Consider the following 17645-nt stretch of genomic DNA (forward strand, 5'->3'; position numbering starts at 1 on the left):
GTTAAAAAAACACCAAGATGGGAAGAGGTAGGGTTCAACTGAAGCGAATCGAGAACAAAACCAGCCAGCAAGTAACATTTTCCAAGCGGCGAACGGGACTTCTCAAGAAAGCACATGAAATCTCTGTGCTCTGTGATGCTCAAGTAGCCTTGATTATGTTCTCTACCAAAGGCAAACTTTTTGAGTATTCATCTGAAACCAGGTTGGTGTTTATACTTGCTGCTTCAGATATGAATTTCACTTTCTTTTTCTTCTCTAGCTTCCTTTTGGGTTTGTATATGCTTTTGGTTGTTTTGGATCCACTTTTTTTTTTCCCTATCAATTATCTTGTTAATAAAATTTTTATTAGCATCCTAATTTTTTTCTTGTTGCTAATAGGTTAACCGTGTATATAATATAATTTTTATGCTCTTCATAATTCTCTCTGATATATACTAGTGTTCTTCATCTTCGTCTTTTCTTAGTATATACAACTTCGTCATATTTCTCTACCCTAGTGCTCTTCATCTTCTTGCTCTTCTTCATCTTCGTCTTTTCTTAATATTTTCTGTTTCTCATCCCTTATCTATCCCTAACTATCTGAAATAGCACTAACCAAGTTTCAAAAAATCTGAAATAGAAGAAATTCGTTACGCCAAGTTTCTTTTTCTCTATTTTTGGTCTGGTAACACATATACTCGTATTTCTCTATCCTACCCTTTCTTTCGTGACATACAGTTTTCTCATAAGACATAATGGAAGATTTCTTTATTACTTTATAAAAATGTCTTTAGATGTTTGACATGACAGAGCCTTTCGTCTCCACCAAAATTAATACATATATGTTGTCATGCTTTTATATATATATATCAAGTCATTCACCTTGTTATTTTTCTATAAATACACAATTAAAATCTACCTAACAAATTAATATATAACTGTTGGAAGAGTAGGTCAAGATATGATTTTGTTTCTTTTGTGTTTAAGAATTTTACAAAAGTAGTCAGAGAATAACTGCCAAAGGAGTCTGGGCTTGGCCATGCGGATTAAGACTTTTTTCTTTTTCCCAAAAGCTCTTGTTCTTTTATAAATCCAAATATAATTCATCCAAATCATTTAATACAAATTTAAAATTTAGAGGCATATCATTTCTAAGTGTCACCATAAGTTTTCATTGAGACCTACGACATGTCGTGGTTCTTAGATGAAACAACTTCTCTCTCTAAACTTTTAAGTAAAAAATAATAATTAAAAACTCATAAATGATTATTATGACATTTTAGTACTTCAGTTCTCTTTTTAAATATTAATATCATTATAATTTTTATTTCCCCAAACATAATAAGAAGTTAAGATTAACATGTTCAATAACAACCTTTCATATATACATGTTGTGGAATCAATTGATACTAATTTTCCCCCCATACCCTATGAATGCGTTCATGAACATTTTTATTGAGTTAAAACTTAGCTAATAACGAACATGCATTCAGAAAAACTATGCAGGATTTGATAGGAGTATAAAATTGTAATTCCATGCATTTGGATGAACAGTATGATGACTTTGAGTCCTCAAATAATGGTAAAAGGGAGAATAGTTTGTTACAAATTAAAAATATTAAAATTACATCAGTTGACCTTTCTATGTCTATGACTATAGACGAAGGCTTTTTCTTTTTTTCAGATGAATGCTTTTAAGCTTGATACTTGCATTGCATATTATTTGTTTAATAATGATTGGAAGATAATTAATGACAAGAGAGATATAATGGATCCCACCCGAGAGCTCAATTATCTCTTTGTAGGAGTTTAAAGTCTGAGTCAGTTGATTTTTTCTCTAGGTCATGATCGATAATTCCCACTTATCCCTTCATCCTTTAAATAAAGGGTTATATTACTCTCATGTTACATGAGATAGTATAACTTCCTACAGATCCATCGATTTCTGTGCTTCTCTTTTTTCTTTTTAATAAATAATGGAGCTCACTACATGATTGTATCTATGACATGAGATAATATATCTCCTATTACATAAGAGTAATATAACCCTTAAATAAAACTATAAAACAAACAGAAAATAACATATTGCCTTTGCCTCTTCTTCGTCCTGATTCTTAAAACCCAAAAACTAGACACTGTAGTGAAATGGATAGCGCAAACTAGCCTTTTCTGTTTTATATAAGGGTTTATCGAGTCACCTGAGATGACCTTTCTTTTGAGTCATACGAGAATCAACGAAGGGTGTTCTGGTAAAATTCATATAATAAATAAATAAATAAAAAATACTAAAACACTTTTCATTAATTAATTTTCCTAATACTTCAAAATACTTTTAATTAATTCTCTTAACACCGAAAATGATGTAGGTTTGGTATGACATGAGATAAGATTATTTCAAGTGAATAAATATTTTTCTCTTTATATAATTTCATTATGATAACTGAGAATATTAGATTATTCGAAAGTAGTACAATTTGCATAACATATTGTACTAAATGTGCATATTTTAATTCCTATTGGAATTCCTGAGTGAAAGGCATTATAAATAAAGGTTAATTGAATTCTCTTTCTAATCTCTAATCATTACTACATCCTATAAATGCGCTAAAGGTTTGTTTTTCTCCACCACTTGATTCTCTTCCCAGGATTAGTAATTATGTTTATCAATGATTATGCATATATGCAGCATGAGATGAAAATATCTTAATATATATGGCTACTCTTTATGTAGGATCTTTAGGCGAGGGGTATTAGTCTGGATTACATCTCTTAGAAAATATCTTAATTTCTATAGTTTTTATTTTATCCATTATCTTTTTTTCTATCATGAATTTTGAATTTTCTACGGGTTATAAGGTAAAATACTACTTCCTTCCTTGCTCATCTATTATTCTAGATAACAATTTATTTAACTCCAAATGTTGATATTACATTTCACTAACATTTACTCTTCTTATAATTAAATTTTTACATTATTCATTAATCACTGTATCAAATATAACCAAAAACACTTGAGAGGGTGTGGCTAAAATTTTATATTAGCTAGAAATTACCTAAGTGAAGACCATATATAAGTGAAAGAACTCATGAATTTAACGTTAAGTTTTTGGGTTAGGAAATCAAGTTAATCTCACTCATTATAGTTAATTTTCATTTAGTTCATTAATAATTGTTTTCCTTCCATGAGCTCCCTTAAGGTGTGTGTAAAGAACCATTTCAACTAAAAAATTTAAGCTATCAAGTAAAGGTCCATCAATAATTTATATACTTCTCTAACACTCCTCATCACACTAGAGCCTATTGGGCATAAGGGTGGATAGTGCACAAGCCCACCTACTTGTGCTAAGAAATTTCACAAAGAAAATAGAGGGCAACGATGATTGAACCCGGGACACCGAGGCTCTGATACTATGTAAAGAATCATTTCAACCCAAAAGCTTAAGTTGTTAAGTGAAGGCCCATCAATGATTTATATACTTCTCTAACTAATGTGCATAATATTTCAAAAGAAAAATCATTTTTTTTTTAGTTTGGAGAACATAAATAATTAGAAATGGTGTTGATAAAAACGATTTATTTTTCTGTTTCAGAGAATGAACCAGTAGCTAAGGAACACAAATTGACAGAATATTAAAAATAAAAAGACACAAATTATCGTGGTTTAGTCATTAGGCATATGTCCACACTGATAATTTTCTCTCCCTCTCAGTGTTGATCAAGGAAGAGGATTCCCTTCAATATAAATAATAGGTGATACTATAATTGGGCGAAACTATTTTGCCCACAATCAAAGAAATCAGATGATTTGTTGCCCTCTTCATGGACTATATTTGATACATGATTGCAATCAATCAAATCTCCAAATTTATCTCCTTTGATATCTCCAACACCCCCTCCCTCCAGATTGAGGAAAAGATGTCAATCGAGCCCAACTTGGTAATGATGTTTTGAAAGGAGTTCTTACGAAGAGCCTTTGTGAACATGTTAGATAATTGGTTTTTACTTCGAATATATGGTGTCTCAATTATCTTAGCTTGAACCTTTTCTCGAACAAAATGGTAGGCCACTTCAATGTGTTTAGTTCTCTCGATCGTTCATTGGATTGGATGCGATATGAATAACTGCTTATCACAGTACAACTTAATATAGGGAACTCCATTTTCTTCAAGGTGATATCGAACAGGAGATCGTTGAGCCAAATAAGCTCATTGGTGGTTGAGGCCATAACATGTTATTCTACTTCTGCATTGGAATGAGCTACTATGCTTTTTTTTTTTTACTTTTCTAAGTTACAGGATTGCCTCCAACAAAGGTGCAGAAACCTGAGGTAGATCATCTGTCATGAGGGCTACCAACCTAATCAACATCAGTATACCCAACAATATCAGTGTGGTTGTTCCTTTTTAACCATATGCCTTTTTTCTAGATAAGACTTCAAGTATCTAAGTATCTAATATGCTAGATTCATGTGATCTTATATTGGTTTGTGCAGGAATTGAATAACGTAGCTTATCGAATATAAGTTATCTGGTTATGGTTAGATAGATTAACTTACCAATAAGTGTCTGAAATTGTCTTGAGTCAGATAGAGGATTTGAGTCACTTTCAAACTTACCCTTATATTCCATAGGAGTATCAACCGATTTGGATGCCAACCTACCAGTCTCTTTCAAGAGATCCAATACATATTTCCTTTTTGAGATGAATAACCCTTTATTAGATTCAACAATTTCAATTCCAAGGAAATACTTTAAGCGCCCCAAGTATTTATTGTCAAAGGTAATATTGAGATACTTCTTCAATTTATATATCTTGGTCATATTACTCCTTAAAATAACTATATCATCTACATAGATAAGGACAACAATAGTATTTCCAGCCCCGTGTTTGATAAATAAGGTATAATTTAACTTACTTTTGAAGAACTCAAATGTAGTGAGTGCTTTGCTTAACTTTCTATACTAGGCACGAGGAGATTGCTTCAGGCCATAAATTGCTCGCTTTAGTTTGCGCACCTTACCAGGTTGATATTCAAGAAGGTGACCTGGAGGTAGATCCATGCAGATCTCCTCGTCAAGTTCTTTATGCAAAATGCATTTTTGACATCCATTTGGAAGAGTGGTCATCTGTGATTAACTGCAACTGACATAAGGACCCTCATTGTGTTCATTTTTGCTACCAGTGCAAAGATCTCTGTGTAATCTACACCATAAGTCTGAGTGCACCCTTTAGCAATAAGTCGAGCTTTGTGTCGCTCAATGGACCCATCACTTTGATATTTGATGTCATAAATCCACCAGCAACCAACAATGTGTTTGCCTTTGGGAAGAGTAACAATTTCCCAAGTGTAGTTTTCATGAACAGCAACAAGTTCATCCTTCATAGTTGTTTGCCATTCTGGAATTAATTTTGCTTCTTTGAAGGTGGCAGGTTCATTATACTTGTCAATGGCCCTTAGGAATGCCTTGTGTCCATTAGAAACATAGTCAAGATAGACATAATATTGAATAGGGTAAGTGACAGCCATAGAGACATAGTCCTTTAATTATTTTGGTTGATGGTCTGATGGTTCTGGTGAACCTACGCACAGGCTGATCATGTATTACAGCTGATGGTTATAGGCTGATCTTGTATTACAATTGGTGGATTAGAGGTGGATATCTCGGCTTCAGGCAAATCAAGAATGGGTTGCTACATCTGGTGAAACAGGGCGCAAATGAGCGCAAGTACAGCGAGACAATGGAAGGTGCTGGCAGTGCGACATTATAGAAGCGAACGACAACATGACAATGATGAACAAAGCTATTTGCTGGAGCGTGACAACTCTTAGGTGGCCGGCAATTGTTTGCTGAACAAAGGAACCTTACCAAACATGAGAGGGGAGGGTAATTTTGAAAAGGGGAAATAAAAAGGTAATTTTGGGTGAGAGGGGAGGGTAATTCAGAAAAAATGAAAAAAAAAATTAGTGGTAATTTTGGGATTTCGAAACTAGCTCTTGATACCATATTAAAAAAAAGACACAATTTATCGTGGTTCAGCTATTAGGCCTACGTCCACGCTAATAATTTTCTACCCCTCTCAGTGATAATCAAGAAGAGGAATTCCCTTTAATATAAATAATATGTGATACAATAATTGGGCCAAATGATTTTGCTCACCATCAAAGAAATCAGATGATTTGTTGCCTTCTTCATGGGCTATACTTGATACATGATTATAATTAATCAAATCCCCTAATTTACCTCTTTTGATATCTCCAACACATAAAAACCATTTCTTTTTATTTTTTTATATCTCCAGACACATTATTTATCAAATGTATACATCATGCATGCAATGTGTTATGAGAATTAAATACATACTATTTATCAAATTCATATTCTCTCCACTGGAAATAGAAATATTTGTGTTAGCAAACATTTTTATTTTTTTTTTACCAAAACCTCCTTAGCACAAAAATAAAAATAAAATAAAAATATTTCTACCGAAAAATAGGACCAGGAAACAGAATGTTTGTTAACAGACCAAAATAGGGTGAGTGTGTGTGATTGCATTATACGTTTTTTACAAGTCATACTTTATAAAGTTCTAAAATTACTTTGTGTCAATTTCATTGCTTCCATCTATCATCTTGTATCTCTCACAAGAAAGCATTTCAGCACTTGAAGAATTTGTATTGCACTTGTTGGATATTTGAGAACGAGCAGTATTAACATAATAACTAGTCACAATTCCCTCTTAGCCAACTCTAACAATAGATAAGTAAAATTCACATGCTGATGCAGCCTGAGTTAACCAATTAGTCCAAATATGTCAAGAAACATCGTAAACACAAAGCTATGATTCAAAAGTCAAACAAAAAAGTGGAGGTCAAAATTTGATTAGTTCAGCCGATTGAATGTATGACGAACTGTGGTTGAGAAGGATAATGTTCGAATAAAAAACAATAGCCGATTTATAACCTGACTAGTTCAGCTAACCAGTCTGATTTAGTTTCTAAAACATTGGTATAATGTGTGAACATAAAATTTTAGATATGATTTCTTTCAATTCTAGTTTAGTACATTTTCATTTTATTTTTTGGCGACAATTCAGTATTAATATAGCTTTCATCCACTCCCAAGTTAATCTCGCATGCCCTTGCTTAAACCATTTCTCTGAAATCCTATATTCATATATTAAATGCATGTAATGTTCACCAAATGATGGTAGCTCAGTTAGCGCTAGAGAACTGAGCAGGTGGAGGTGAGAGCATATGTGTTCGATCTTCTCCATTGAAGGGATTTAAAGTCTTAAATCGTGGAACCCGCCCCGAATCAAATTAATCACGAAGCGATGAACCGATTGGAATATCTTAAAAAAAAATACATATAATGTTCCTCTCGAATCTCCCCTGCATTTTTGAGTTCATACAGAAATAATAATAATAATAATGTTATGAGTATTCAAGTTTCTTTATTTGTTTTATGGTTTCCCATTTTGACTTGTGGAACAGCATGGAAGACATACTGGAACGATACGAGAGACAAACTCATACAGAACTCTCTGGAGCTAACAATGAATCACAGGTACTTACAGAAACATAATTTCTATTGACATCTTAATACTAGCTTCCTAATACGTAAAGCAAGAAGTAGCTATTTGTCCTTCTATGTCTTTTCCTTCATACTTATTAACTGTGCATATGGGGTGGTAAGGATGAAGAAGCTTTAGGTTTTTCATAAGCTATTGATATTCTATGCATATTAAAGAAGGAATGGGATAGCTCGGGAGAAAAAATTATATAAGGATGAGGATAAAACAGCTAGCAATAAGGATGAGGATCAATGTTATTAAATTCAGACCGGTGATCGACCCAGTCGGGGTACTGGGTCAGTGCTTCACTGGTTCAACCAGTGGGTCACTGATTCAACCGCATGAACCGCATATATATATAAATTTATATTTTATACTCAATTATATAATAAATATTTTAAATAGGCAAGTGAATTAAGAACAAATGTAGTTTAGTGGTAAAAACTATAATTTATATCTTCGTAATAAGGGTTCAATTCTCACTGAATGCTATTTTGAATTAATTCTATTAAATTATATATATATATATATATATATATATATATATATATATATATATAGAGGCAGGATATTCTTACACCGGTGTAAGAGTTAGAAGTCTTACACCCAATCTTGACCATTGATCCACTTGTATCCAATGGCTCATAATACTAAAAAATTAGAGCCCTTAGATATAACTGGAATCATTGGACAAGATTGGGAGTGTAACTTACACTGGTGTAAAATGATCCTGACCCATATATATATATATATATATATATATATATATATATATATATTAAATAGTGCATATTAACTAACAAACAAACTCAGCTTAGTGGTAAGTTATTGCTGGGCACTTTCATCGGACCAGTTGATGGGCTGGTTTCTGGGCCAACCGGTCGGACCGGCCTGGCCGGTCCGGTTTTAACAACACTGATGAGGATAACAAAGAACATAATAACTTGTTCAATAACTTGTTCAATATCAGAGGAATATATATGTAAGCCATTATGATTGGTCTAGTGGTGAGTGGTTTGAGTAATTTATATTAGGTTATGTGTTTAATTTACATTATTATATAATAAAAAAGAAAGAAAGAATATATATGTAATTACAACACTACTACAACTGCAACTGCAATTTAAAATTACGATAATTGCTATCATTCCTTCTACGCCAATTTATATGTTTTTCGGGTGTGCATAATAATAAATCATTCTCTTCCTTGAAGATTCTCTTAGAAATATATATTTTTTTCCATTTCTGTGACTAGGAAGAAATCTCGGGTAAAAGTTTGATAGCACAATTTATTTTTATTCCTAAGAACATAGTTGCATTTGATAACACAATACAAATATGTTTCTTTACTTTTGAAAAAATTATAATTTATCATTGAATGTGTATAAAATGACCAAATCACAAAAGATTTTAACTGAAGTGTCAAAATTTCATATTTGACAACAATAATCGTTCAAAATAAATGTAAGATTTATCTCATGAAAATATTAAACAATATATAAAAATATAATTCATTTTTTTTATAATACCATATTATTATCTAAATTCTAAAAAAGGAAATATATGTATATATTTATAAATTATTTGCATATAAAAATTTAAAGCACAAATAATTAATATAATCAAATTTGTAGCATATGCTAGATTCTTGTCTCGATTCTTTTTTGTGCATTATTATGCATCCCAAAGTATCAAAAATAATTTCACAAAGACTTTCGAGCCATTATGTGTGCATGTTCCTAGGTTCAATTAGAACCTGTCGTGTCAAGTCAATCCAAATGTTTTATGAGGTAGATGGCATTTGGATTAAGTCTTCTTACACAGCAAACCTCTTTTTTGCTTTTGTTTTGTATGCAATGTATTATATGAGATTCTCAAGCTATAATATTCATACGCTAGTCAGCACAATCCTATACTTGTTGCAATAAATTACTTACTTTAATAATACAGAGAAAAATGAATATTTCAGACAGAAAATGTACTTTTAGGGAAATAGAAAGTTAATGACTCTGCAGGTTTCCAATTGCCTTTGCTATGGGGTAAAAGAACTTGGCAAATGATCTCCAAAAAAAAAAAAAAAGAACTTGGCAAATACAAAAATATACAGAATAGATTCAAATAGATCTTTGGTAAACTCACTCAAAAGATTTAGCTTCTTTTTTGATTATTGGGTTATCAAATTTGGTTCAATTTAGTTTCAAATTAGAATTGAGTCTAGATTTCAAGTTTCATAATGTTTTTGGTTTAAACCAAATTACATATCCATCAAGGTAGTGGTATCCATGAAAAAAAAAAAAAAAAAAAGGTACTGAAATAATCCCGGTTGGTCAAACTGGGAAGTGTCCTTTTACACATATAATGAACAAAAGTGAATATGAATTTACCTTTCCATGTTAGTCAATCAATAATGATTGAAGATCAACTGATTATAGGGAAATTGGTCTTTCGAGTACATCAAGCTCACCGCCAAAGTTGAAGTCTTAGAGAGAAACTTAAGGTACTTCTTTTGGATTTCATGTTGATTTGGAGGATACTTTAAAATTACTTCATGTTATGACAATTGGCACGATGCTACACACTCAGATTGAGTCTTGCCATCCTTTTGCATTCTTATTTCATTTTATAAAGAACACCATTTGAAAGTAATTTACATTTTTCAAAAATCATTTGGGATTTTCAAAGCCCAACATAAGAATAATACCCTAATATATTTGCTAGTGTTTTCTTTTTTATTGAGCACAATTCATCTACTAAATGATATTCATCCACTTTGGAAATCAGACCCTTGACAGGGCTAGTTACATTGTTAGATGCTTCAAGATAAACTGTATCATGGAAAGAATGATATATAGTTTCTTATATCATTTTCAATATAGGAACTTCGTGGGACATGATTTGGATCCCATGAGTATGAGAGAGCTTCAGAGTTTGGAGCAACAGCTTGACACATCTCTAAAGAGCAAGACTGCATGGCTTGTAAAATGAGAAGCATATGGACATTGAATAACATAAAAAATTCTCTAGTAACAGAATGTATTGATATGTGAATCGCAGATCCTCTAATGGTGTTTCTCTCAAACACTTAAAACACACAAGGAGTTCTCTGAATATGCTTTTTTGTATATCATTAACATTCAAGCCTTTCATTCAAATGATTTACATGGTACTATTTAAAAGCAATAGCAAATAATTAGAAATACTAATGACTAACTTAGGAAATCTAAACACATTAATGACTACTTCTTAGAAACTTTAAACTCATTAATGTCCACTAACAAATTCCTAAGAGACACACCTCTTCACCAAAAAAACCTTTCATTTTCTATTTTCTTTTATTCAAATAAAGTTTAAAAAACCCAACAAAACTCCTCCTTAAACTTTAATATCTCTACCATCCTTCATTCCCATCTTCTTCTTGCAATTTTCAAACAACAACGTCGGCAGGGGCTTTGTAAAAATATCTCCAACTTGATCTCGACTTGCAACATGAGTGAGCTCCACTTTTCCTTCTTTGACTTGATCTCGGATGAAATGAAACCTGACATCAATATGCTTACTCCTCTCATGATTTACCGGGTTCCTTGCTAACTCGATCGCAGACTTGTTGTCAACTCGGATTTCGGTTGCGCCGACTTGCCCTTGCTCCAGCTTGCTTAGTAAATTCCTTAGCCATATTGCATGGCAAACACACCAAGATGCCGCAACATACTCGGCTTCACATGTAGACAGGGTCACAATGGGTTCCTTCTTTGACACCCACGTGAAAGCCGTGTTTCCCATGAAAAACACATAGCCAGCCGTGCTCTTTCTATCATCAACATCTCCGCACCAATCACTGTCTGAATAACCCGTCAACTTGTATTTGTCCGACTTCGAGTAATGAAGTCCTTGTGAGATTGTTCCCTTCACATATCTCAGAATTCTCTTAGCCGCCTTCCAGTGAGTGTACCCCGGGTCTTCCATAAATCGACTTATGATCCCAACACTCAGACACAGATCCGGCCTCGTACACGTCAAGTATCTCAGACTTCCAACTAGACTTCGGTAGTAACTCGGATCAACTCTCTCTCCTCCATCATACTTTGAAAGTTTCAACCCGGGTTCCATTGGCGTTGAAACCGGGTTGCAGTCTGTCATTTTAAACTTCTCTAAAATTCCTTTTGCATAGGCTTCCTGAGAGACGAAGATCCCGGATTTGTCTTGTCTGACCTCCAGACCAAGAAAATACCTCATCAGACCGAGATCCGTCATCTCGAACTCCTTCGTCATTTTCTTCTTAAAATCTTGAATCATCCCTTCATCATTACCCAAGAAAATCAGATCATCAACATATAGAGCAACAAGTAGAATTTTACCTCCTTTCTTCTTCACATATAATGCATGTTCATATGGACATTGTTCAAGTCCATCCTTCTTGAAGTAATTGTCAATTCTTGTGTTCCAGGCTCTTGGGGCCTGCTTCAATCCATACAAAGCTTTCTTCAGTCTCAACACTTTTCTTTCTTGTCCGGCTTTCATGAATCCCGGAGGTTGTTCCAGATATACCTCCTCTTCGAGTACTCCATTTAAGAATGCCGACTTCACATCCATCTGATAGATCGGCCATCCAAATTGGGCTGCTTGAGAGATCAACAGCCTGATTGTCTCCATTCTTGCTACGGGTGCGAACACCTCGTCATAATCAATGCCAGCCTTCTGCCTATACCCTTTCGCCACTAGCCGGGCTTTGTATCTTTCGATCTCCCCCTTAGCGTTCATTTTCTTCTTGTAGACCCATTTCACACCAATGAGCCGACTTCCTCTGGGCAGCTCGGCTAACTCCCACGTCTTGTTCTTTTCTATCGCCTTTATTTCCTCCTCCATGGCTGATTGTCATTTCTCATCTCGGATTGCTTCTTCAAAGCTTACTTCTTCAGAATCTGCCAACAGACATACCAAGTGTGCTTCACTGGTGGAATCATACAAATCTTGTAGACTCCTCAATCTCGGTTGTCTCTGCTCTTCATCACTATCTGAGTCATTTGGATTCTCAGGAATCCGGGTCGAAAGTTGTCCGACCTCAATTGATTTTAGTCTGGGTTCCACATTGACCCCGGATGGACTACTCCAGTCCCATCCATCTTCCTCATTCACTTTTACATCTCGGCTCACCAACACCTTTTTATTGACGGGGTCCAGCAACTTGTACCCCTTCGTCTTCTCATCATAGCCAATAAACACATACTTCTTACTTTTATCTTCTAGCTTTGTCCTCAATTGATCCGGTATGTGTGCATACGCAACACTACCAAAAATCTTGAAATGAGCCACTGATGGCTTTAGACCACTCCATGCTTCTTGTGGAGTTTTATCATTCACACTTGAGTGCGGACATCGGTTTTGCACGTACACGACACATTGCACGGCTTCTCCCCAGAACTCCTTTGGCATGTTCTTCGTTTTTAGCATAGATCGGACCATATCCAGGATAGTCCGGTTCTTTCTCTCAGCTACTCCATTCTGCTAGGGCGAGTACGGAGCGGTCAGGAACCGCCTTATCCCATGTTCTTCTCAATACTTCTTGAAAGTTGTTGACACGTACTCCCCACCTCGGTCTGAGCGGACCGACTTGATGTATCTTCCAGTACCATTCTCTATCATTGTTTTAAAACTCCTGAATGCCTCTAGCACCTCGGATTTTTCCTTCAAAAAATATACCCAAGTCTTTCGACTAAAGTCATCAATAAAAGTTACAAAATATTTCTTACCACTGAAGGACCCCGGAGTAATGGGTCCACACAGGTCGGTATGTATCAACTCCAGAGGCTGCCTAGCTCGGTATCTCGCCATCCTTTGGAATGGGCTTCTCGCATGTTTTCCCAATACGCAGTCCTCGCAAAATCTTCCTTCAGAATTAATCTTCGGTAGTCCCACTACCATGTCCTTCTTCATCATCTCGGTCAGACCACCATAATGAAAGTGTCTAAACCGTCTATGCCACAAGTCCATCTTATCTTCTACCCCGGCTTGCAGACAGCCAACCTCCATGCTCCTTAGACTCAGCTTGTACATTCTGTTCTTTTCCATCTGAACTCGGGCTATCAGACGCCCTTGTTTGTCTTTCAACAGTAGAACTCAGTCTGTCATTAGAACCGAGTAACCCTTCTCCATCAGCTGTCCAATGCTTAATATGTTACTTTTGAGCTCGGGCACGTAATACACGTCCCGGATTGTACCAACTCGTCCATCCTTTTGCAAGAAATAGATCGTACCCCGGCCCTTTACTTCAATTTTGGACGCGTCTCCAAAAGAGACATGTCCGGCTTCCACCGTCTTCAATTCCTTAAACAAGTGTTTGTAACCACACATGTGGTTACTGGCACCGGTATCCAAATACCACTCCGTCTCATTCTTTGAACTGGTTTCACCATGGGCTAGCATAAGAACTCCTCCATCTCCTTCTACGGCGAGGTTTGAAGCCTCGTCAACTCTTCTTTCATCTCGGCAATCCTTAGCGAAATGCCCAACTCGGCCACAGTTGTAACACTTGTCCGAGTTGCAATCTCTTGAGTAATGGCCATACTTGCCACACTTGTAACATGCCACATTTGTTTGATTTGACCACCGACCTCTTCCACCTCGGCCACGTCCTCTTCCTCTCTGACTCGACTCAGCTCTTTCTTCATTTCTCACCTCATGACCTCGGCCACGACCACCACGGCCATTTCCACGTCCTGCTCGTCCACGACCTCTACCTCGGACATTTTGTGAATAGAGCGCCTTCTCATCTTTAATGGTTGCTTTTGTCTGGAGTGCTTGCTCCAGCGACTCCTCCTTTTTCTTCTTCTTGCGCTGCTCATGCGCCTCAAGGGAACCTGCTAGCTCTTCAACAGAAAGCGTAGCCAAGTCCTTCGACTCCTCAATTGCACATACCACGTTTTCGAAGTCGTCTGTCAACGACCGGAGAATCTTTTCAACAACTCTAGTCTCAGATAATTCCTCACCATTCTGCTTTAACTGATTCACCACGGCTTGAACACGGGTGATGAACTCGGATACACCCTCTGAATCTTTCATCTTCATGCCTTCCAACTCGCCACGTAGAGTTTGAAGTCGGACCTGCTTTACTCGGTCAGCACCTTTATAGACATTTTCCAAGATGTCCCATGCTTCCTTAGACGTCGTTGCTCCTGCTATCTTCTCAAATCCGGACTCGTCTACAGCTCGGAAAAGCGTGTATAAGGCTGACTTGTCCTTAGCACGCGTCTCTTTCAACGCCTTGGTTTGAGCTACTGTAAATCCTGCAGTGGTTGCAGGTTCAGCAAAACCGTCCTGAACAACATCCCAAGCATCTTGGGATCCGAGCAACGCCTTCATCTGGATACTCCAATTCACGTAATTCGCCTTTGTCAGGCGGGGCAACGACATACTGGAAGTGCTCACACTCTCCATAACTCAAGCTCTGATACCAATTTGTGAATCGCAGATCCTCTAATGGTGTTTCTCTCAAACACTTAAAACACACAAGGAGTTCTCTGAATATACCTCTTTGTATATCATTAACATTCAAGCCTTTCATTCAAATGATTTACATGGTACTATTTAAAAACAATAGCAAATAACTAGAAATACTAATGACTAACTTAGGAAATCTAAACACATTAATGACTACTTCTTAGAAACTTTAAACTCATTAATGTCCACTAACAAATTCCTAAGAGACACACCTCTTCACCAAAAAAACCTTTCATTTTCTATTTTCTTTTATTCAAATAAAGTTTAAAAAACCCAACATGATATACCAGTTTGAAACTGAATTTCATGTGCACTGACAAGGACATGTTAAATCAAAGTCATATATAATTTGTACTATCCTTCAGAAGGAAGGAAATGGTATGACATTACTTGAAGTAATCTTAAATGTAATTATTTCTACTTAATTCTTTGACTTTTGTGCTACTTTTTAAATTAATTTTCTGCTTGTGTAATGAAATTAGTTTTCTTACTAATCCAAGAATGTTTCTGCATAAAAACACTTGGGATTTATAAAGATAAATTTCTGGTTTGTGTATGACAGGCAAGGGCATTGGAGGAGCAAAACAGAAAGCTAGCAAAGGTAGAAAAGAATCCACATATTCCACTAGTAACATTTCAATCTAAATCTTATAGACAAGAAAGGATTAATAAAAGTAATTTTTATTGCATCTATGAGTAGATGAAGGAGAAAGAGAAGACTTTTACTGAGCATCCACACAACTGCCCAGAAAACCTGGGCCAAAATCCATCCACTGTCAACCTATGTTCTCCAGAGCTATTACCATCACAAACACTACTTCCTTCTCTAACTCTCAGGTACTTATCTTGCTTCTCTCTACTAAGCAGCTATTTTATATAGAGAAGGAACATTTTTGATTGTCAAATCTTAGCTGTAGATTCTAACTTTAGATGATGATGCAATATACAGTTGAAGCATAAGGGAGACCAAAATGTCAACCTAAGCAGTAAAGCCGGTTTTAACAATACTACAGCTTATTGGCAGGGAAAAAAAATCACATGCACTATAAAATTAGTATTGCAGTAAGTAACGAAGTTAAAATAATGGTTTAGACCATGAACTAGCGTGATGATCTTATGGTCTAAATATCAATTGCACAACTTGGATCAAATATAAATTGTCATACTTTTGAGTTTTGAAGTTACTTTACATCATTTGAAGTGAATACATCAATTCCTGGCACATTTCCAGTTTCTGATACCAAGACTTACTCCCTGTCCTGTCTTTAAATTTTGGAAAGAAAATAATTGCTCAACAACAAAAATTAATAAACATGGAAAAAAATAATGCATACAACAGAACAGATTGTTTCACCAGAAGCTACCCACTTTGCTAACTTTTATTAGCTCTGGATATAAACTGTTTATGATTTCACTAGAAGCTACCCTTACTTGATCCTAGTCTCTCTTGCTGGAACAAAATGGTGTTAGTAACATGCATATATATATAGAAAATTTCACTCTCTACATGTGTGTGATAAGAAGTAAATTATAGAATGTGTGCCAAAGTTCAATCCATAGTATGAAGCAGCCCAGACAAGGCTAGTTTGGCCAAATAACTGTGTACATTATTGTTTGAGATGATGAAAGTGTCAAAATGGTGCAGTGGGAATTTGCAAGGACGAGCATGGCTGGAAGAAAAGGCTGAAGCTCAAACCGCCCCTACTCGCAATACTCTCATGCCACCATGGATGATGCATCACCTAACTAGTTAGAATGACATAATTCTGTCAAGCATGTCACATATATATTATGAATGTTCAAGATATCAACTGTGTATGTTAGAATAGAGCTAAATGCTAAGTTTAATAACTGCTCAAACTTGTTATATGGGCTGTGACCCTCATATTTTGAAATTAATGAGAATACTGTCTCTACTATCGAGGAAGAACATATAGGTAACTGCTTCATGATGAGTGATTCTTTTAAAGTAATGATGCACCATTCTTTGTGCGCTGAAGTAATAGAATCAAACAGTTACTGTAACAACCCATCTATTTTAGTCATTTTGCGTTTTTAATTCAGTAGAATACTTACTTTATGCATGTTGTTATTCCCTTTACTAGTTTGTTAAATTGTTGGGTATATAAAATAGCTTGAGAAAGGAATAGAGGTATGGAAAGTTATTCAGAATCTTCTCCCTTTTGTTTCTTTCTCTCCCTTCTTCTCTTCTAGCTCTCTTCTTTCTTGTTCCCTGCAACTCCAACGTTCCCCGTAGCAACTTACCGCTACTCAATAAAAGTTATATTAGAAAAATGCTGCATGATGGAAGTTATATTGAGAGTTGTCCTATTTCAATGACAATGACCCTACTGGGTAAGTACTTTTATACACAAAAGTCCGTCCCGCAATCCTTTTATCTTTCTTTCCCCAGCTATTCATAGGATAAAAGAGTTTTACATCTCCAAGTTTATTTAACCTTTGGCTCAGTAGGCTTATCTTATCACCGATTGTTTGTATTCGGTTTTTCATTATGTATTCTACCTTGATTTTCACATATTAATTTAAGTGGACTATATATTATCCACTCTTTAAATCCAATGATAGAATAAAGGATA

General features: G+C 35.4%; 1 protein-coding gene across 1 annotated transcript; it reads left to right on the forward strand.

The window, feature by feature from the left end:
• LOC133290186 (truncated transcription factor CAULIFLOWER D-like) lies at positions 1 to 16927 on the forward strand. The gene is made up of 7 exons (XM_061488241.1): positions 1 to 202; positions 7475 to 7547; positions 9987 to 10051; positions 10431 to 10530; positions 15611 to 15649; positions 15749 to 15885; positions 16694 to 16927. Exons 1-7 carry the CDS (start codon positions 18 to 20, stop codon positions 16800 to 16802), a joined length of 708 nt encoding a protein of 235 aa, XP_061344225.1. The 5' UTR covers positions 1 to 17; the 3' UTR covers positions 16803 to 16927.
• The last annotated feature ends 718 nt before the right edge of the window (positions 16928 to 17645 follow it).

The sequence above is a fragment of the Gastrolobium bilobum genome, unplaced genomic scaffold (genome assembly GCF_033153095.1).
Source record: "Gastrolobium bilobum isolate Gb01-03AN ecotype WA unplaced genomic scaffold, APGP_CSIRO_Gbil_v1 utg17055, whole genome shotgun sequence".
NCBI lineage: Eukaryota > Viridiplantae > Streptophyta > Magnoliopsida > Fabales > Fabaceae > Gastrolobium > Gastrolobium bilobum.